At 38.3% G+C, this 23,120-nt stretch overlaps 1 protein-coding gene across 8 annotated transcripts in view; it reads left to right on the forward strand.

Annotated features, from left to right (window-relative positions):
- The window catches only part of BNC2 (basonuclin zinc finger protein 2), a 529,053-nt gene that overhangs the window by 140,786 nt on the left and 365,147 nt on the right, over positions 1-23,120 (forward strand). For 6 of the 8 annotated variants that reach the window (XM_069090666.1, XM_069090674.1, XM_069090665.1 and 3 more), the window contains one exon: positions 20,966-21,151. In XM_069090666.1, the coding sequence (XP_068946767.1) occupies positions 20,966-21,151 (186 nt within the window). The other 2 variants (XM_069090671.1, XM_069090673.1) reach the window with 2 other exon arrangements.

Genomic DNA, 23,120 nt, shown 5'->3' on the forward strand with positions numbered 1-23,120 from the left:
CACCTGACAACTGCCCTTCAGTTGCTGCTAATTAAACTTTTTATCTTTTAGCCTAGCCTTTTGATTTATTGACCTCCAGGTAAATAGACAGAGATGAGAGGAATTGCTCTCTAGGAGGATCTTACTTAGGATCTTTGTGTTGAGGAATTCCCTAATGATGGCATAATGGGCATAGATGCTGGACTTGGATCTAGCAATGTCTGGGTTGAAATCTCCCGCAGGCTCTTTAATAGCTAGGTGACCCCTGAGCAAGTCACTTGAAACTCTCTGTACCTCAATTATTTTCTCTATAATATGAGGGAGTTGGACTTCATGGCTTCTAAGGGCCCTTTCAGAAGTAAAATACTATGATCATGCACTCTTTTGACATCCATATTGTTTCCTTGATCTCTAATTTATATATTATTTAGTAGGAACCTAACAAATGTTTGTTGATTTGACTTGTATTTGTAGTTTGCTTTCATAAAGATATTGTAATCTCCTAAAAGGCAGACGCGATGTTATATAAAGTATCATTTTGCTTTTCTTCCTTCCTTGTCTATCATACCACATCCAAGAACCAAGAAGTAAGTTTAAAAAAAAGGTCTCCTGAAGAGTGTAACAAGAGCTTCCTGGTTTCAAAACTTATGTTTTGGTGAAGAAGCCTTCACCTTGAGTTAATTTACCCTTATTTTATACAAAATTCTAACAGAGGAGTAGCTGGTTTCTAATTCAGTTCTACAGACACTTATTAAGTGCCTACTATATGTAATACTTATTGCTAAGAAGAGATTAAAAATTCAGGTAAGAAAGTCAAAAATTGATTAGACTTGGCCAAGAGGAATGAGATAAAGCAGCTATTACAGGCAGTCAGGTACATTGACTGGTTGGGTGAGGGAAAAAACATCCAGCAGAACTAAAAATACATGGTGGTAGGCAACCTTTATGACATTGTCAACCTGAATGCTTTCTTTTCTGTGACACTGATTTTTTTCTTGGTTCTCCTTATCTGGTCACTCCTCAGCTTCCATTTATGGATCCTATCTTTTAAGGTTAGGGGTCCCTTAAGGCTCTGTTTAGCATCATCTTTTTAAAAATTCCTTTGTCAAATCTCATCTATTCCAATGGTTTAATTATCTTCTCTGAGGAGTTGGTGCTCAGTTCTGCATATCGATGTCTTTTGAATTCTCTGTCCACATCACCAACTGGATCCTGGACTTTCCCCCCGAAATGTGCTCTTGGCTTCACTTGAAATCATTTACCAAACTCCCCAGTCATCTAAGCTCTTAGCTTTTCTTAGAATCTTCCTTCATACTCTCCCAGGCCCCATCCAATCATTTGTCCATTCCTATTGCTCACACCTTTAGAATGTCTCTTTCATCTGACTTATCCATTCACATGACTATCATAGATTTTAGGGTTCTTATTATTTCTTACTATACTAATATAATACCTTCCTAATTGGTTTCCTTCTGGTCTCTCCCTTCTTTAAGCCATCCCTTCACTCACATATCCAGGAAAAAAAAAAGAAAAAAAAGGAAGAAAAGGAAAGGAAAGAAAAAAAATCTTCTTTTCGTACAGCTTTGAGCACAAACTCTTCAGTCTTGGATTTTAAGCCTCTCTACAATCTGACTTCTACCTGCCTGTTCAGACTATTCTTCACTACATTATTATGGCCACATTGGACCACTAGCTGTTCTACTAGCCTCAATATTCTTTCACCCCATACATTCATACAAGTCATCATCCTTTCCAGAACTTTCTTCATGGCCTGATCTTTGTCCTCTCAATCCTTATGTTCCTTCCGGGCTCAATTCGGGTGTCAAAAGCCTTGATGATTTCAAGAGTGAGAAGCCTTATGTCTACTTGTTCATTTTGACTTTCTCACATAATCAATGCTTCAGAACTGTGGTTGTTGACTTCTGTAGGCAGATTGAATTCTGAAAGCTTGTCTCTAATCTGATCTTTTCACTTTTAATATCAGAATTTGACTTTTGTTTTTCTCTATAAGGACTCTCAGCTCTCAAGTAAGTACTCAGGATAACAAGACATTGGATATAGGCTCCTGTTTATTTGAACAAATAAAAATGTAAAGAACTTACATCAGAGGACATAAACAGACAAGAAAACTTCTTTTTACACTTGGATCCCACTTTTTCTAGGGTAAGACCTGTTTATGTATAGTCTTATAGTGCCATTCTTGGGTTAAAGTCTCTTCTCCTTCCTTCCCCTTCATACGTCCGCTCCCAGAAACCTCCTCTACCATCTGTAAGGGTTAGTCACAGTCACTGTAAAATAATGTAAAAAACTCATAAGTGAGGTTCCATTTATATCAGTTGAGTTGATTGCCTTGCTGAAGAGAGGGCAGCTAGGTGGTGCAGTAGCTAGACTGTTGGGTCTAGAGTCAGGAAGACTACTCTTCCTGAGTTCAAATTTGGCCTCAGACACTTACTAGCTGTGTGACCCTGGGCTAGTCACTTAATCCTGCTTGATTCAGTTTCCTCATCTGTAAAATGAGCTGGTGAAGAAAATGGCAGTCCATTATCTTTGCCAAGAAAATCTCAGATAGGGTCACAAGAAGTTGGACATTACTGAAATGACCGAATGCTTTGATGAAGAGTAGTATTAGCATCTCCATTTGCCTGCTTCCTTCCGAAGTCTAGGCTTGCTCCCTTTCTGTGTAGTGTCTGCATGCCAGATTGGCATTCTATCTCTTGGCTTTTCATCCTCTGGCTTCTACACGTTGTCAGACACACCTAGATTTCAGTTTTTCTCAGGGACGCTGTCCTGCAGCAATTACCTTTGCTACTGCAATCACCATTTCCTCTTTTATGGATCTGTGAATTTCTCTTCTCTAGAAATGTCTACTCCAAGGGTTTTTATTTTTGTTTTTGTTTTTCTTTTCAGTATGCATGCACCTTAAGGTATATGTTCTGTCCAACACATAGCAGGATCCAAAGTACTAACTAGATTCCATCAGAACTGCTTACATTCTTTAGGCATGAATCTTCTCCATGCCTACTTATTACATTCATGTAGCATTATGAGGACTGAGGTGTTAGGGTCTAAATATGGTGGTTCCACTTGCAGTGATGATGGAAATAGTTTGATATAGAAATGTAAACAAATTGGTTCTGATTTCCACTCTTTGTTGTCCTGCTTACAGTTTTATCTATGGATGCTTTTGGATTATGTGCTTCAGTTGAGTCTTATTACCAGGCTTTTATTGCTGTTTTAGGTAATGCTGCTGATAGTCTCCACTTTCTTTTTCTGTAGGAAAAAGCAAACACTTTGTACACAGTGGGCACTTAATAAATTTTAGTTGATTTGGATTCTAGCTATTGATCCCATGATATGATTACTGTGAATGATATCATTTATCAAGTGAAAAAGGTAGGTTTTGTTTGACATAAAGCACTGGGCTGTGGTATGCTATCACATTGGATAAGATTTTGTTTTCTGATAGAACTCAGGGATGCTTGCCAAGAAGTGTTATGGTATCACAGGGTAGATTGTGTGGTTATTTGAATAATCCCCCTTTAGCAGAAGGTTAAGATCCTAGACCTTTGGGGCCACCTCTTCTTGGTCCAAGGGCAAAACCCTTTTTGTCTTTTGTAGCTCTGTTTAAGCCCTACATATGGTAAAGACCCAGCTCTAGGGAAGTGACCGTTCTTGGTTCAGAGATAAACAGGTGTGGACATCAAGAATAAATACCCTCTGGACAGAGTAACAAATCCCTAAGGGAGAGGTAATAGAGACTTGAGTTCATTGGCCTTGTCTTTTATAGTTTTGTAGACTGAACCTAACTGATATAGAATGTGTATTGGAATTGAATGCCATTTCCACCTATCTAGTTCAGTGATTCTTTGGGATTCTTGTACCAGTAGAAATAGAAGAAAGTGGTATTCCACTATGCTATCAAATCAACAGTACTTAGGCCTTAAGTTCTGGGTAAATATCTTTGAGGAAGTGCTGTGAAATCAGATCTTTTCCTATATTTTTCTTTTGCTACCATTCCTTTTGCTTTTCCATATAAAATCTATATTTTTTTAAACATTAAGTACCCCAGTTCATGAGTATTATTTATTTATTTTTTCAAAGCTGAATGAATTTGGAAAGAAAAAGAAAATAGGGCATTTAAAAATGCATATATGTATCCATTTCAGGTTTTTCCCATGGGGAAATTTGGGAATCCATTTGATACCATAAACCTCTTTATGGTTTATTCCTTAGTGTGGATTAGGAGAGGGCAAAAAAAAAAGTCTTTTTGGCAACATATTCCTCAAACACGTTGTACCCATCATGTGAATGGAAAGAGCTCAAAACCTTCCTTTTCAGGACTATATCTCAGCCTCTGGCTCCTGGAGAAAACCAGTGTGGTTCTGATGTGGGATAGGGAGAGTGGTTTGCATTGGCATTGGTTCTGTGGGTGCTTTGGGGCTGGAGAGCACACAGTTGTGGGTTAGAGATGCTTGCTATCCTGTATTAATGTGGCCAATATGTGAAACCATGGCACCCACAATACTATACAAAGATTCACGCCAAGGAGAGTTTGGGAACTACTCCCAGCTGAAGAAATTTCATTTTCAAATTGTTAGAATTTGCCCTTTAACAGTTTCTTATCACAGGGGTTTGGGGTTAGGAGGAGTGATCTGATGTTTTGAACCAACATAGGGAGCCATGTCATATACAGAGGGTTTAGAAAATTTGTTTTTGTTTGTTTTTTAAAGATAAATCAGTTTTGGATTCTTGAAAAGTCCAGCATGTTGCTTATACCTGTGTCAGGAAATGTGTGCTCTTGAGCTGTTGTACAATTTTTGATAGATATTCAAAGTGCAAATCACATTACTGGTGGTTGTCGCTTGGCTTGAATAGAAATATGTTAGAAATGCTTCTACTGTTTGTTCTTTTCCTGGGCTGTATCCCAGGATGGTAGGACTAGGGAAATCTATACATAGGGAAAGGAAATGAGTGTGGAGGGTGGTGCATTTTGTGTGTGAGTTTAGTAACCCAAACTTTTGATTGCAGTTCCACTCTTGAGGTTTCCAAATTCCTGGGAATTTTCCCCTCTTTGGTGGGTTGTCCTTGCTACCTCATGATACCGTACTTTAGATAACCCCTTGTTTTCCCCATCTTCCTCTCTTATCCAGTGACTGTCCCTCCCTTTAGGTACTTTTTTCAAAAGAAAAAGTGGTTTGTAAGTATCCAGAAGTTAGTTTATTGACTCTTATTGTACTTCTGAGCACCTAATAAATTATTTATTAGTCTGATGGATATGTGGCTACCTAACTATGGGGCATGAAATATGCACTGTTCTTCTAATACACTGTAGGGAGACCTGTTTATAAAGTATTTAGTATTGGTTTTATAATGCATTGTTGACAACAGGAGACCACGAAGCTCAAAGATCAATCTCATTTTGGCCCATGGTATTAATGCTGCTTTATAAAGCTCTATGACAGGTCACTTAGACAGTGGTCCTTAATAAAAGGACTTTGTGCCAGCGGATTATACTATGACTGGCTGCTAGAAAGGCATGCTTTAGTGGCTGCCAAGGCTGCAGATGAATCTCTTTGTCCAAGTCCCTAAGGTGACTTTGTGGCGGCGGCTGCTCCTGGCCAGGTGATGCAACTCATCATTTCCCTGTTCTCTAGAGGAAAGTGAGGCAGAGAGTGCCGAGTTCCTGCTAATGCAGCTCTCACTAATTGTCCTGAGAACGGCTGTGACACTGGACAACTCTAGACGATGAATCACATAATAATTAGTGAAAGCCAACTATCCCAGTCTTGGCTGCACATTTGCAATGAAATGACTTTCCCACTCACTGAAACCCATACATGTCATAGGCATATAGTATCATGATTTCCCTTCTTAAGTTTATTTCATTTGTTAGTGACAGTCTTGTAGGTAGGATGGGGGGGGGGCTCATTTAGAAGTGAAAAGAGAATAATGACTAAATAATTTGATCATAAATTTATTTGAATCACATCTTTCCTTGTGTTTTTTGCAGGAACCAATTGTTTGATTTTTATAAGAATGATTTCTAAAAGTAGTGGTTTATGATGAGTTTTTGTATAGTACAGAGGAAGTCTTAAAGCAGACCTGCACAACTTGTAAACTTCTTCAGGCCACAGATAGGTTCGACTAGAGACTGACAATGGTTGATTGCTGTGGGTCAAATGTAGAGTGCACAGTGGCAACTTTACACTTTTTATGGGCTGCTGGAAATCCTTTGGTGGGTCACAAGTGGGGCCCGTGGGCCTCATGTTGTGCAGGCCTGTCAAAAAGAAAAAAAGATTTTCTACTTTGTTTTGATTAAGTAAGTGGTTGCTGAATTTTAATCACTCCATCTTCTAACTAGATTTTGAACTCTTAACAGTATTCTCCTTAAAGAATCTATTCTTGAGGTGGCTAGGTGGTGTAGTGAATAAACTCCTTGGACTAAGGAGGACCTGAGTTCAAATCCAGCCTCAGACATTAAACAGTTACCAGCTGTGTGACGTTGGGCAAATCACTTAACTCTAATTGCCCTTCCTCTCCCCCTCCAAAAAGAAAGAAAAAAAGCCAAACAGAATTTGTTCTTTGCCCTCATCTTAAGCAGTAGTCAACTCCTTCTTAATCTCTCTGTATATAATATTCCTTTTAGCTTCATTTGCCTTGATAGCCAATCTAGACCCCATAGATAGCCATTTTAAGAAAGACCTTGCCAGTACCCTAAAATTCTCTGGCACATTTAACTTTTAATATACTCACCTTGCCATTTCCCAACTTGGGGTAACCATTGCTACCTTTATACTTTGCTCCCATTCCAGGGTAGCCAAATTACTTCCGTAGACAACAATTTTATGTTATTAACTAGGTTTTACCTTAATGATCTGTGATTTAAAAATTTTTTTCATCTTTTTGAATCCCTGTCACTTTTTCTTCAGGGACTATTCCAAACTTTAAAAAATCTTTATGATATTTTCTGGGTGTGACAATATTTAACTTCCCTGAGAAAATGTAGAGCACATGAGCTCCCTAATCTTCTGTCCTCTCCATTCTAAACTTTCTTTGCATCTTCTTCTCTCTTCCTTTTTTTTCTTGTTTCAGAGAATTATGTGGCTTCTTCCTTCTGTGCTAAACCTTCCCTAGAACATGTGCTCTTGATCTCATCCCTTTCCTGCTTCTCTGGGACTTTGATTCATCAGTTGTCTCCTCCAGTTTTGCATCTTTACTATTCTGTCCTACTGACTTCTTCCTTTTTGCCTATGGACATTTTCAGATCTTTGTGTATAAAAACAAACAAGCAGAGACCTCTAATGTTCTCTGGACTCTGATCTCTTGAAACTATTGTCCTTGCCTCTCCCTCCTTCCTTTTACTTTTTCTGCTTTACTATCTGCAATGTTCTTCACTCACCTACCTTCATTTCTGTTCCCTTCTTTCCATATTCCTCAGTAAAACTGATGATTCAGAGGTCATTGGTGATCACCCAGTCACCAAAGTCAGTGAACTTTATTTTGTCTTTATTCTTCTTGAACTTTCTGCCTTAATGAATGCTGGTGACTGCCTCTTTCTTCTGTACGCTGCCTCTTCTCTTGGCTTCAGCGACACTGTTTTATAATGGTTTGCTTCCTGCCTCTCCCTGTTCTTCACATCATATCTCTTCTACTTAAATTTTGGTATTTATGCATGATTTTGCCTCTTTTAACTGTATACTTTTATCTGCAGGCTAGCACATATTTCACCTTATAAGCTTAGGTATTTTGTTATTAACTCAGACTTCAACATGTGCAAGGAAGAATTCATCATCTTACTCCATCTAAAGCCATCCTTGCTTCCTGACATCCTTATTAGCTGTGTGACACTGGGCAAGTCACTTAGCCCTGTTTGTCTCAGTTTTTTCATCTGTAAAATGATCTGGAGAAGGAAATGGCAAACCACTACATTATCTTTGCCAAGAAAATCCTAAATGGGATCACAAACAGTTGGATACGCCTAAACAACTTCCCTCATCCATTTTATTGGGCAGCTACCGTGTTTCCCCGATAAAAAGACCTATCCAGAAAATAAGCCCTCCCCTTACTGTGTAAGATTCCTCTAAAATAAGCCCTTCCCCGAAAATAAGCCCTATTGAGATTGCTACTGTAGTGAAGGTGATTCCCTGCGCTACATGCTACATTACGGTACCCTCTGTATGCACCGCCCCCCCACCCCCCGGGTGAAACGCACGCCGCACTCTGAGCTGCATCTAATCAGAGCTGCAGCAGTGAGCACGTCATCCTGTTCTTCCCCAGTGATTTGCTTGCTGGCGCCATTGAGAGCAGTGCCGTGGAGGAGAGCTGAGGCAGGACAACATAAGCCCTCCCCTGAAAATAAGCCCTCTGGTGTTTTTCTTTCCAAAAAAATAATATGACAGTGTCTTATTATCGGGGAAACACGGTAGGTGGTATGGTAGATAAAGCACTGGACTTGGAATCAGGAACAGTCATTTTCATAAGTTCATATCCAGCCTCAGATACTTAACTAGCTGTATGACCCTGAGAGTGTCACTCAACCCTGTTTGCCTCTCTTTCTTTATCTGCAAAATGAGCTGGAGAAGGAAGTGGCAAATCATTCTAGTATCTTTGCCAAGAAAACTTAAATGGGATCACAAAGTCAGACATGACTAAAATAACTGAACAACAAACAACAAAAAAATTGACTCTATCTCCATGATATTTCTGAAATCAGTTCTGTTATTTTCATTTTCACTATAAACAACTTTGGTAAGGCCTTCATTATTTTTTGCTTGAATCCTTGCAGTAACCCCTAACTGATCTCTCTCATTCCAACCTGTCTCCATTCCACTCCACTCTAGCATTCTGTTTCCAGGTGAATTTTTCTTAGAGCATGACTGCTAATTTCAAATCTCCTGCTCAAAGGTTTTCAGTAACTTCTTCTTTTCTATCAACTGAGGTCCATACTTCTTAAATCTGCCATTCAGGAACCTCTATAATTTGATTTCAGACTACTTTCAATCTTATCTTACATCATTCTTTTACATGCACTTTATGCTATAGCCAAATTATTTGGCGGTTCAAGAATATTCCCATGTTTTCCTGCTATGATGTCTTCAGATATTCTCTTAATCTGTAATACCTTCTCATTCCACTGAAAACCTACCCATCTTTCAGGGTCTAGCTCAATTGTTAGCTTCTCCATGAAATTTCCCATTATTATTCCAGCTGGAAATGATTATTCCCTCCTCTAAATTCCTACTTTTTGGGGGTGGGTCAGTAGAGGGAGTACTTTTGTGTAACAGTGATCAAATTCTGCTTTGTATCATTGGTGTTTACATATGTGTGTTACCTTCCCCATTAGATTGTAAATTCCTTGAAGATAAGAACTGCATTGTTTATCTTCACATTCTCTAAGATGCCTAGTATAGTGTAGCAGTAATGACATAGCATATAGGTCCATAAATGTTTATGGTATGAATCATGACCTTAAAGATGGCACCATTGGGTAGGAAATCAATACTAGAAGAAAAAAAGTGAAAATTTTAAGTATTGATTAAATTTCTACATCAACTGCTGTATTAATTCAGTTTGAAATGTTTCTGTGTACAAGTTTTGGAAGGGGGCGAGTTAGAAATGAGACATAGTGTACATACCATTTAGACCCTGCTCTTTTTTTTTTTTTTTGCCTTTTGGAAGTCAGTTGGTGTTAAGTAACTTGCCCAAGGTCACACGGCTAGTTTTTTTGTGTGGGTGTTAAGTGTCTGAGGCCGGAGTCAAACTTGGGTCCTCCTGACTCTGGGGCCGGCCGGCGCTTTACTCACTGAGCCACCTAGCCGCCTCAGACACTGATGTTTTCATGCAGGATGATTGTGATCAGCAGTGTCAATAACTATCCAGCTACAATAAATTTAGAAGGAACTTTGTTGTTATAAAAACATGCATGTATGTATATGAAGAAAGGTGAATCTTACCAAGTCAGGGAAACACTCTTATCCTTGTACTGAACCTTGATTCTGGATCATATCTCTTTGCTTAATCTTCTTCCCCATACCCTTTTGATTCGATATCCTGCTTTTGATAGGGATGCTCCTTTTTGTTTCTGTCACTGGTTAATGAATCAGACTTTTTTTAGGACACATTCCATGAGTTATAGCCTTCCATCTGTGGTCTTTTCCTGATTCTCATCTAGAGAAGTATCAACCTCAGTTACAGAACACTCAGTCTCATCTCATAGAGTGGTCCCATTCCTGTTTCTGGCCCTACAACTGATGCAGGTGCTATTTCTATGAGGAGTAGTGTACTAACTCTACTTCATTTAGTGAAAATAGCCCAGGATTTGGTGTAAAGGGACTTGAGTCTGGTTCCTATACTTAGAGTACCCAGTACTTAGTATGTACTTAGTCTGACTGACTTGCTGTCTATGTGGTTGTTTTTTTTTTTTTCCTTTTTGGAGGGCAATTGGGGTTAAGTGACTTGCCCAAGGGTCGCACGGCTAGTTTTTGTGTTAAATGTCTGAGGCCACATTTGAACTCAGGTCCTCCTGACTCCAGAGCCGATACTATATTCATTGTGCCACCTAGCCGCCCCCTATCTATGTGTTCTTAGCCAACTAGTTTCACTTGTCTAGGCCCCAGGTTTTCTCATCTATGAAATAATGAGGACTGGATGAGATCTCTTAAGGTTCCTTCCATCTTAAAATCATCTTGAGAAAAGGTCATCAATCTGTCCATAACCTATAACTGGCAAATTATTCATTTGAACCTGGGGTTAGATTTGCATTCTTAAAATAATGCTTCATTGCAGAAAGTGATGATACATTTTCTTTGTGTTTGTTCTTCTGAAGGTCAAAAATAAGGTTAATCACTGATATGCTTAGAACTTATAATGCTTCTTCTTAGGGTCTGTGATTTTTTTTTTTTAGTGTGGATCATTCTTCAACTAACACATATAATATTTCTGTCCTTTTATAGATCTTCTTAAATTGTGGTTATTAAAAAAAATTCACTTCTCTGTATGCAGTGTAGTTAACTTTGGATGATAAGTATTTCCATATTTAAGTACATTTCTTTTTGGACAGATAGACCCTTCCTGAGCCTGTATTTGAACCCACTTTAGGTTGTTTTCTGATAATAAGTATGGTAAATTAAAAAAAAATCAAACTAATTTGTAGTATGTATGTCATCCCCTCCCTTTTCATACACATCATTTATACAGTAGTGTCATTTCGAACGAATTAGCTGGAACAAACCTAGCAATTCTAATGCAAACAGACCACGTGCTGATACTTCAAAGGTGTGAGGAATGCTGTTCATTCCTCTTAATCCCTATCAAGTCTCTTTCTTCCACTGAACAGTCTTCTATAAACTATTTACCCAGCCTGTTGCAGTGGATCATAGGGCTGGAGTTGGAGTCAAGAAGACCTGGGTTTAAATTCTGCCCAAGACTCTTAACAGTTGTGTGATCATGTGGTCTCATGGTTTGTTTGTTTTTTTTTAATTTGTGAAACGGAGTTGAACTATATGGGTTTTAAGGTCCATTACACTTCTAAATCTTTAATCCTATTCTATGTGTGTGCTGCTTTATTCACTTCTGAATATTCCTGACAACAAAAACCACCATGGCCAATCATAGATTTTTAGTAGAAGGGAATTTAATTATATATGACCAGAGAAGGTAGTTAGGGTCAGGGCTAGGTTGGGAGTCCATTGGGATATTGAATTCTTTCCTAGATATTTATTTATTTGGCTAGTCCACTTACATTTTATATTTGTGAAATGTTTAAAGGAAATGGAAGATTCTTAATTTATTTTATCTTAATTTTTCATTTTTTATGAAGTATTTTATTTTAAGATGTAGGCATGTGATTTTCTCTAGGGTTTACTGGTGATTTGGAATTTTAAATTATTTGGAATTTCATTCTTTTAAAAAATTCTTTTAAGTTTTATAAATTATACCTGAGAAGTTATTATTTATACCTTTTATTCTTTTCTGTGTAAAATTGTGGAAATTATATGACTTGCTTCCCATTTATACAACAAAGCTTATATAGCCTAATACTGGTATGAAAAGTGATATGACTTTATGAATCCATTTCTCAGATAGTAACTTACATATTACCCTGTTTTGATAATTTATCTAGGGCAGTAGGTTTCTAGATTCACTTATCTTAGAAGGAAAGGACTATGGAAATTACTTTAATAATAATCTCTAGGAGGAATCCTTGTATCTCATCATAATTTTCTCATAATAAATCCCCACCTTATACTCCTAAATCCAGTTTTAATGTTCATTCAAGGTAGTATTCCCACAGTTCTATTCCTTTTGGAGACTTTTTTTTTTTGCTTTTTGGAGGACAATTGGGGTTAAGTGACTTGCCCAAGGTCACACAGCTAGTAATTGTGCTAAGTGTTTGAGGCAGGACCTGAACTCAGGTCCTCCTGACTCCAGGGCTGAGACTCTCTACTCGCTGCGCCACCTAGCCACCCCTGGAGACTTTTCTAAGAAAATAGACTCTTTCTTGAATGGGAGAAACTATACTCTGTAATACTCCTGAGAGGGTAGTACTAAAGTATCTCTAAAGCTTTTTTTCTCCTTATATTCAAGCAAGCTAACACGTTTGATCTTTGTAGGCATGACCTAAGATGATGAAAATAATTTCTGCTTTTGCATTTGTGTATGCCTTGGTTCTGAGTCATTCATAATTTTACCCACGTTTGGTGAAACTGATTTGTTCAGTATACTTTACCAAAATCTTTTCAGCCTATCAAAATGGGGCAAGGAATTTCTGACAATAGGATATTTCCTTTAGGTGTTTCTGAAAAGTTGAACAGCTGATTAGCTTGTCAGCAGATGCTCTATCACAACTCTTTCTCAATTAGATGCCAAGACAAAATGTGTCAAGTCAGTGCCCATGTCCCCCTTTGGATTGACTGGAGTGAAGCATCTAGATGATGCTTACTTTGCCATTTTTGCTAATCCATGAGATGTATAGGCCACCCCTCTGCAATAGCAATTGAGACCTGTATAATCTTCATATCTTTTATTGTTGAGGACACTTTCTTCCACTGGTCATATAATGAGTAGGCATTTTTTTCTTAAGTGTATACTGCGTAAGTGCACCATTCAATTTAAGAATTCATTTATTGAGTATCAGGTTTGCACAGAGGCTATGATTTGGGGTTTACCAACGCCTTTGTATTTGAAATTTGCTCTGAAGTGAATTTCTTCTAAGGGAACATTAGTGAGCACTTAGAGCCTGGTGCAGTTTTGGCTAATAAAACATCAGGAATGCTCTTAGGGATGATCCTACATGTCTTGCCTTCATTTTTGGCTTTGGCCTTGCCCCCCTGATGTCTATATGAGGTTCTGGCTACAGTTCCCAGATGTTGAAATGGCTAGCCCTTTGGCTGCCAGGGTCACCTGGAGAATGTGTAGATATAAACATGAGGTAATATGTAAAGTTTTTACATGACTCCTTACACAGCAGGAGTGAGGAGCGGGTAATTTATAACCACAGTCAGATATGAAAACAGAAATTCCTATTTTTTCATACTTGTTTGATTTATGAGGACACTTTGGTGCCTTATGGATTAGTCTATCCATAAGCTGATAACTGGTGTGTATTTCTGCCTCGAGTTTTAAGAGAAGTAGTAGCAGGGAGTCTCCACTTCTACCTCACTTCCCCCCCAAAAAAGGAGGATTTGCAGAGATTATATTTGTAGGGGCCAGTGAGTCAAACCAGTATTGGTTACCAATTTCGAAAGTTGAAAAACATGCACTTTTATAAAAGCTACCATAATATGATGCTCATATGTGGGTAAACCATCTAATAAATTGAATGACAAGGAGGAACCATTGACTAAGAAAACATCCCTACTAGGGCTCCCTCAAATATAAAGGCAACAGACCTAGAGGAAAATAAAGAACCCCCCCCAAATCTTCATGATAGACTAGACTGTAAGAGATGTTTTTTAAAGAGATGCTGTAAGAGATGGTTTTTAAAAAATTAAAGAGATGTTTTCCCATCTTTTTACTGGATGCCTTTCCCAAACCATCTATTCTAGTGCCTTTTCCTCTGTTCATTTCCCATTTGTCCTTGCTTTGTTTTGTATATATTTATTTGGGTCCCCTCTTAGACGCAAGTTCCTTGAAGGTAGGAATTGTCTTTTGCCACTTTTTGTATCCCCAGTGCTTAATATAGTATCTGGCACATAATATTTACTTAATAAATGTTTATGGATTGATTTGTTTCCAAAAGAAACACATTCCCATCTATTAAACCAGTACTTAGCTTAGTGCCTGACACATAGTAGGTGTTTAAAAATAATAACTTATTGCCTTGACTATTCGTTCTTATTTTTAAAAAATCTGTATTTAAAATGGTGCAGAAGAAATCTAGTGACTAGTTCAGTGACATTTACAAAGGCAGTGTTGCTGACCTTCTGACTGTTAGAATGATTTCTTAGTAATTTGGTTGTTACATAAGCAAGGGCTGAAGAAGAGAATCTTTGTGTTCCTGTTTTAAAAGGATAGGGCATCACCAACTGGGGGAATGGCTATAAAATTCATAGTGCATGATTGTAGAGGAATATTATATGTAGTAAGAAATGATGAATATGAAGAATTCATATTTGCATAAATAGACTTTTATTAACTGATGCAGAGTTGAAGAAAGCAGAACCAGGGGAAGATAAAAAGAAATTGAATTCTTCATAATTTTGACCAAGGTTGAAGAGGTGAGAAAAAGCTCCCAGCTTTCTTCGCTGAGGTGGAAGAGTTTATGGGGGCAGAATATTGTCCATATTAGCAGACTCACTTGATGTCTTAGTTTTGTTGAACCACTTCCCCTCCTACTTCCCTTCCCCATTCCCCTTTTCATTCTTTTAAAAAAATGTGACTTAGAGAGTAAAAGAGGGGACAAGGAATATTTGTAGAAACCAAGGTGATTTAAAAAGAAAAGATCAGTACTTTTTTAAATTTTTGAACGAAAAGTCACAGTGAAAGAATTTTCTCTTTCTGTGCAACATGTATTTCCTAGCCTCCTTTCAGTAAATTACATATGTCAATCAAGAAGAGACTAGTTAGTGTAGATTATGATGTGATTAATTCACCAGGGGGCTCAAAATTGGGGAAAGCTTGGATGAAATGACTGATTGGTTTTCCCCACCTCCCTTTTTAAAAAATAGTAAGTCAGAAGTCTTTTTTCCTCAACTCCAAAAAGAAAATGCAACTTTATGTATTCAAATAATGATGGCAGATTTTATATGAAAAAAATGTTACTGTCTTTTTTTTTTCCTTGGGAATATGGAAATTTGGGTGACTTATCTGTTTAGAGGAGGTTTCCTTTATTAATTCTTCCTCTTTTTTTTCACTTAAGACATCTGTTAACATTTCACACAGCCCAACAGATGTTGCAAAGCAAGTCCCATACTTTGTTCTCAAGAAAAATGACATTTCCTCAATTGAATCCCCCACCTCTGTCTGTGACTGTGCCCAACTGGCTGCTTCTGCATAATTTGCACGTATTAACTTATACACTCTAATGCAGTACATATTTGTAACTTCAGCATTATCTTTAGTAAATAGGCAAGTCTGATTTGATAGGAAACTAGTGCACATGTTGGTTTAGTGACTGAGAAAGGGGGGTGAGAATTTTTATCTCCTTTGAGAATTGCATCCTCTTTCCTGGCATAATGTCAGTTATTTAAAAAAAAAATCTATAAAACAAGTTAATTACATAAGCTTGAGTTGTTTCGCCATAAGGAAGGGCTGATTGTCATGCGATGTGGAGAGTCATTTTTATTATTTTGGCAAGAACAGGGACAGTTTTGTCCTGACAAGCCATTAGATGAATACCAGAGCATGTCACATGAAAAACCACTGATCTTTAACCCAGCTATGTACTTAACTGAGCCTCGAAAAGAAATAGTGAATAAAAGAAGAGGAAAGGGTAGTTTACTGTCATTCTAGATTATAGAATCTGTTAACAGCTGCAGCAGACTGAACTCTGGGAATTACAGGTACTGTATGGTAAATCAAAGGCGGGTCTAAAAGAGCTTTCAAAACGGAATTCCTCAACATTCCTTTGTGTTCATTTCATGTTATTTCCTTAGTAATATTACCTGTTGGCATTCATTGAAAAATGGAAATTCCGAGTAGTGTTTCAGAGCAAGGAGAGTAAGATTTGTTATTGAAACCAATCATATTTACATAGACAATAAGCTCTGGCCTCATGCCTTAAAGAAAGATGAAAATCTTAAGGCAAGCTCTTGCACATACTTACATGTATGTGTGTAAATCTATTTAGTTCAGGCCTATGATTTTCTTAGTATGGGTAATTCCTGGTAAGGATAGTGGGGCTAACAATGCAGCACTAGAACTGCCCTTCAATTTATAATTTTAAGATAAATGAGCTGGGGAACTGAAAGATTAAGTTGCCCAGGGTACAAAAGCCTATATATGTGGCAGGCCAGATTTGAATCCAGCTCTCACTGATTCCAAGATCTGCTCTTCACCCACTGTGGCTAGCTGTCTTCTCAAGCAATTCATGACTACCAGAATGTAAATGTAATAATTATATTCAGACCAAATGAAGAGATTATTTGCCTGCCTACTTTCTGTATGAATATGAGTTTATAGAAATTTCCTTGATATGAAAACAATATAAAAAAAGAAAACATATTAGTGCCCAACAACTCAAATACTGTAAAAATCACTAACATTTTAAAAGGATCAGTTGTGGGAATTATTGCTTGCAGAGCTTAGAAGAAGGAAAACTCTTTCTTGCCCTGCTGGTTAAAATTGTATTGTTTCCCTATAGTCTTGTTAGCTCATTCTAACCAAAATGCAAATTCTTTCCAACTAATTTGACCTCATTGAGGGTACATGCATAGTTATATGCATGAAGATTTTTAAAAATACATTTTCTCTGTAATTATACTTTTTTGATTATTTTTTAAGAGCACAGGCTTAGAATAAATACACCCATAGCTACTTCACAGATTTGTTGAAAGTTTAAAAGAAAATATAAAGTATGGCATATTTAAACAGTTTAATATGGCAATGGTTCAATGATTAGGCAAAAGGGAAAATGACAGTTTTCAGTCATTTAAAAATCTAGTTCATATAAAATAACAAATTATTTTAAAGGTTACAATTTTGTTTAAGAAAAATAAAAATTTTAACATTCTGCAATTTTCCCCTCGTTGGTAGAATATTTCTAAAGCATCCATTTCTATTTTATGTGAATATTCAAGAGAGGTTGAGTTCAAGTTTTTTTTGTTTGCTTTTTAAAAATTTTCCAATATTTAACTTAATATTGTAAAATATATTTGTGGTAATTGCCCATTTTTTGGTTTGTAATTAACATTATAAATCTGTATTGCGTTCTTGAGATATAGATATATTTAGATTCCCATAGTGTTTTCAATGGCTTAGGTGTCATTACATACCTATAGGGTACACTTCTTATTTTGGATCATATCCATTGTCTGAGGGGAAAACCAGTTTGCTTGCTTTTGTGTCTGTGTATTCTTTAACCTGAAAAATTATTGAGTAAGGAAATCTGTGTGGAATCCAGAGTAGCAAAAAAAAGAAACACAAAACCAACGACACTATTCTTTTGGACATAAAATTTTTTCTGTGGAGCTTTAGGGAACTTTTCCTTAAATGGTGCCAGAGAAAATATTCAGTGAACATTATTCCATGATCCATACTATACAGCCAAAAGAAAATCTCAGAAGCCATTCATCTCTTTTGTGCTTGTTGGAGTATGGTTTGTACCTGTGCCCCTAAGATGGTGCGGGAAGGCATCTTTTCTTTTTTCCTAGAGGAGACATAATAACCAGGCTTAGAGTAGTTTATGCAGCAAGTTCTAGTGTTGAATTTGGATACTTTTGGAGATGTTGGATTTTTATTTTTTGAAAAACTTGATTTGAAATAATGGTAACAAAGTTCAGTGTATATATGCTTAATTTTATTTGGGGGTGGGGCAGGGATCTCATGAAGGTGAAAATTTTAGTCATTTGGATACATTTATTGGAGTTATGCACCTGGAAATACAGAAAGGCCCACTTCTTTGTTAAGTTTACCTCCAAAATGAGACTTTGATCAAACCTGTTTCTGGTCTATCATAGAGGAGAGTACAGTTTGCATTCCAAATGTTTCATTGGTTTTATACTTTTAACTTAAAAATACTCACAGTAATATTAATCTTTTCAGGTTTACTGTGTTGTGACAGGTCAGTCACAAGTAGGTGATAGTACATAGTAGACCTATCTCCAATAGAGCAAGCTCAAAACTAGTGTCTAAAAAGGGTCAAAAAGTTTAGTTTGCCAATAATTGGAAGGTAGTTTTTTTTTTTTTTGAAGACTTCTGGCTGAGAAGACCAGATTTGGATGTATTAGCTAGTCAGCCTAATAACCCTGCCCAGACTCTATTGATTTTCTAGGAGAGAGTTTATGAACTAAATAAACTTGGAGTTGGTGTCTTAATAAACTGCTTCTCCCAGTCTGTCACATTTAGTTACAGAAGTGTGCAGTTTAGGGGGAAAAAAGGCTAATTCTGTTACAGATTGTTCACAGCAGGGTCTCCAAATTAGCCCTTTGTTTTGTAATGCCACCTTGCTTGGGCTCGCTTTGAGCACATTTCTCAGTTTTACCCTAATGAGTTGCAACACTGATAATGTGGCTGATGATCTTTCATTGATTTCACTATCACTTGCTTGTCTGGTAATTGATCCGTTGCTGAGCCTCTAGTTAATTATATCGGCTTTGACATGGCCCAGTCCATGGGGAATTTCAAGTCTTGCAGAATAACAGTTTTAATAAAAGAGTCTATTACTGCAGGTGCTTGCTGCTGCATGCCAGTTGAATTTTGTGTTGGTGGTGTTGGTGCTGGGTGGTGGTGGTTGTTGTGAGGTGCTTTCGTTATGTGGGCAGTGGAGTGCAGGACAAAAAGGGGGCTGGGAGGAGAGAGAGAGAGAGAGAGAGAGAGAGAGAGAGAGAGAGAGAGAGAGAGAGAGAGAGAGAGAGAAGGAAGCCTGCTATTGACAGTGTCCTTAAGCCTCCCACAAATAACAGCCATTAGTGGGAAGGTCAGGAGCTGAGCAGGCAGCTTGACTGAGGCACTGAGTGCCACTTCAGAAATCAAGAGGCTAGCAAATTTTAGAGGGAGTTTAAGTGGGTAATAGCTAGCTGTAAAGGTACAGTCACTGTTGGCACAATTGACTCATAGGGGGACTCCCCCTCCCAAGAATATTTTTATTGACCACAGGTGGACTTAATATATTTTAAGGCAACAATTCTTTGGGTTCTTGTTTGTTTCCTCTCAGATATTGAATTTGCTGCTTTTGAGACTTTTTTTGTGCTTAATGGTGGTGAACTAGAGGGAAGTTTAACAGAAAAGCTTTCAGGAGATGTCGGTTCTAGAAGGGAAGGCACATTTGTGTCAACATAGTGTACGTTTTCTCATCTTTTCTCATTGTCCACTAATGACACAGAGCTACCATTGAAGCTTTTTTCTGTTTCTTTTGTTGTTTCAGAGAGTAAGGTTTATTGTTATTCTTGGGTTAAGAAGAAGCAGGCAGAGTGGTACATTTGTCCTCTATATTTGTAGGTGGTAGAAGATTAATGTTTCTTACATTTTAAGTTGAGGAAAGATAGCTTTTTCTTGCTGACTACTTTTATGAGGTGGCATGAATTTAGCTTTACATTTTTGAAGTTGTAGTGTTTATGTATAGTGTATCTTCTGCTTTTCTAGAGAGGATAAAATAGGTAATCATATTTAATAAATAGGCTCTTTGATTTAAAATTGGCTTAATTTAAATACTGAATACTATCAAGGTTCTGTTTTGTCACATAGAAAATGTTATCTGGCTTCAGATAAAGAGATCTTGAATGAAAAATGGAGTTTTCTTAACACTGTAGTGGAATGGGACAAGTTTCCTTTTCTTCTTTGATTCATCCTTTCCCCCTCCCCCCTTTGAGATTTGAAAACGCATTGTATGTGTTTCATCCAGGAACTTTAATAAAAGGTTTTTCCCACTTTTGATCTTCTCTCTTACCCCTCATGCTGTTTTATGCACTTTCAGACATATTAGTGATTAACTATGCAAGGTGTTAGATGTTAAGAAGTACATGTTTAATTTTTTATAATTTTTGAAAAGAGTAAGGTCATGTCTCTATGTTTGTTTTCTTTAGTAGTATTTTTGATGAATAGTCTAGCATACAGTAGTAGTTGGCTTCCAGGGACTAATATTTAGAAAATCACCCTGAGCCAACTTGTACATTTTTCTCTAACTGAATATTTGACTCTCTTGCAGAGCAGTCAAACACTTATATTTGGTGTCTTCTTTTTTACATCAACGTTTACAAATGCTGGGGAGTAGACAAATGTCAGCTATTGCTTGTTATGTCTGACAGCATTGCAGGGGGCGGGGGTGGGGGTCGAGAATCCAGGGAAAGGGCCCCAGCCTTCCACCTCTCTGAACCCTGTGCTTGGAGTGTGAGAGTGAGAGAGTGAGAGAGAGTGAGAGAGAGAGAGAGAGAGAGAGAGAGAGAGAGAGAGAGAGAGAGAGAGAGAGAGAGAGTGTGTGTGTGTGTGTGTGTATCTATGTATCTGTAGACTGAGAGGGGTTAGTGCAGGATGTCATTTGGTGCCTGACAGTGGAGCAGTGCAGTTGACTCTCTGCTCTGCTATCCAATGACATCCAGTGGCTGAGAGTTTGAAGCTGATGGTTGGGTCTCCTTGGTGCTGCCTGCACACCTGACAGGCAGCTGTTAAACTGAGCCAAGGCAAGCTTGGGGAGTCACAATCTATGCATAAATGATAGGGGTATCTGTGCAGAAGGTGCGAAAGAAGCTCTGACCCCCCCTCCCCACACTCCCCCCTCCCGAATCTCCCCCTTCCCAAATGCAATGCACAGTTCAGCCAGCTTCTTAACTATACTACTACACCCCAGCAACTGGCTGCCAAGAAGCTCAAAAAATCCACCTTCACTTTTCAGTCAGAAGAGGCAGAAGTGGATGTGAGAGAAAGAGACACACAGAGAGACAGAGAGCAAAACAGAGCAAGAGACTCCTGCATTGACAACTCCATGCAGTTCGGAACCAGAGCAGCAACAACTGAACCTGGGTTCATGGGGACATGGCAAAGCGCTGACACTAACCTCTTGTTCAGAATGTCCCAACAGGTAAGTTGCTTTCATTTTTTTTTTAAAGAAACATTAAAATGTGTGCGTACTCCCCCCTCCCCCTTGACTTTTCTTTGCCTCTCTTCCCTAAATCACTACTTAGCCTCGATCCTGTCCTAATGATGTCCCTGGAATGCGTGCATGGGTACTTCTGGACTTCCCTAAAAGTGTGTGTGTATGGAGTGGGGGGGGGGGGCAGCGGTGTGGAGGGAGGGAAATCTTGAAGTGAAAGAAAACAAAGCCATTTGCTGTAAAGTTTCACAGTATAGCTTTGATCATGATTGGATTTCTTCCTCTCTTTTTAAAACAACCAGCGTCTCTTTATCTATACTCATCTCTGTAGCAAGTATCTGATATCCCAGCAGATGTCCATCCTTGCTGGCATAGTAAGTCCCCAAATCAAATTGATACTGAGTTTAGGGGGCCCCTATGTTCAGCCTAATTGACTTCATGTGACTCAAAACAGCTTTATTTAAGACCTAAAGAGTGGAGACCAGTGGTACTGGAATTATTGCCTGTACAGAGCAGAGGGTTGTTACAGGAGACAGTTTCTGTTGTCCGGGTCCTTACTCCCTTTTTCCTCCTTCTCTCTTCCTTTCTCTCCAACACCCTCCTCCCCCCCTCCCCTCCCCATTCTCCTGCTTTCTCACCACCTTCCTCTCTCTGCCTTGAGTTCCCTCTCTTTCACTTCTCCCTCTCTCTTTCTGTTTGTCTCTGTCTCCTTTTCCTCACAGACATACACATTCCCTCTCTGCTTCTCTCTCTCTCTCTCTCTCTCTCTCTCTCTCTCTCTCTCTCTCTCTCTCTCATTCACTCACACTCAAGTGTTTCTGCGGAGCTGTGCCTTGGCGTCCTCCCCAGTGCTGATCCTCCATCAGGGGCCACGTTTAAGGCAGCTTGGTATGCTGGTTCTGACGGGAAAGCTGAAATGTTACTGCGAGGCCAGTAATAACTGATAATTAATCACAGGAGCCGGTGTCTCTGTACCATGCACTTGGTGATACGCGCCCTGCATGCCGCGGCTCCTCTTGCACAATTGTTTGGCACTACTGTGGGGAAAAAAAAAGAAAAGAAACTTTCATCTTAGACTAGCAGAGGAGGGAAGTTTAAAACTGAGGCATAGGGTTTGGGGGGGGTGGGGGGGGGCTAGAGGAAAGACTCCCGGTCTGATGGGCTTTTCTTTTCTTTTAACTGGCTGACAAAATCCCTTTCAAAACAACAAAAAGAAAAAGAAAGTAGTTTGAGATTATTGTTATTCTTGAGGTTACTCTACAAAGAATCGGAATGAGCTTGCTTCATTATGTAGCCTAGGGGTTACTAAATAATTGCCATTATTTTGATCATTTTAAAAGGATAGAATTCCTAACTTTTAAAATCTCTTTACCTTAGAAGTTAGTGCACAAAATGAAGCAGTGCATAAACTAATTTTTGTTAATATAGAGAGTATTGAAAAAAGATTAGCTTGAGTATGAGCTGCAAAAAGTTTAAAAGAGCAGTGTATAGTCATAGGATGAAATAATGAGTCAAAGATCTATAGTATCTGTTCAGGATAGAAGCTTTTGCCTTGCCATTCTAAGCCAGGATAAATGCATTTGAATAAGGTATATTTTGATATATCCTGTAGAGGGACCCTGATTACTGCTGATACAGTAAGCTGACATTTAAATGTAATCAACATAAGCCAAATAAGCAACTCTTTCCGTGTGATTTCCCATTCTTAAAAGTTAAAGTTCATTTGCTAGCACAGATGTACATTTTCAGTGCACAGAGTGTCACTAGAAGAAGCCTATGGTTGCGATATACAGCACTGGTTGTGTGCTCTCTCCTGTGTATTAGAAGATACAGTATGCTCTGACATTCAAGGGGGAAATAACACGTCTACTGTAAAGTTAGATGCCCCTCTCTGTATTTTTCATAAGTAGTTGAGGTCAAGTGTTGGGGTGGGAATGAGGAAGTCTTCCACTGTGGC

The sequence above is a fragment of the Petaurus breviceps genome, unplaced genomic scaffold (genome assembly GCF_028583685.1).
Source record: "Petaurus breviceps papuanus isolate PSGF00001 unplaced genomic scaffold, PetGlider_PUasm1.0 187, whole genome shotgun sequence".
NCBI lineage: Eukaryota > Metazoa > Chordata > Mammalia > Diprotodontia > Petauridae > Petaurus > Petaurus breviceps.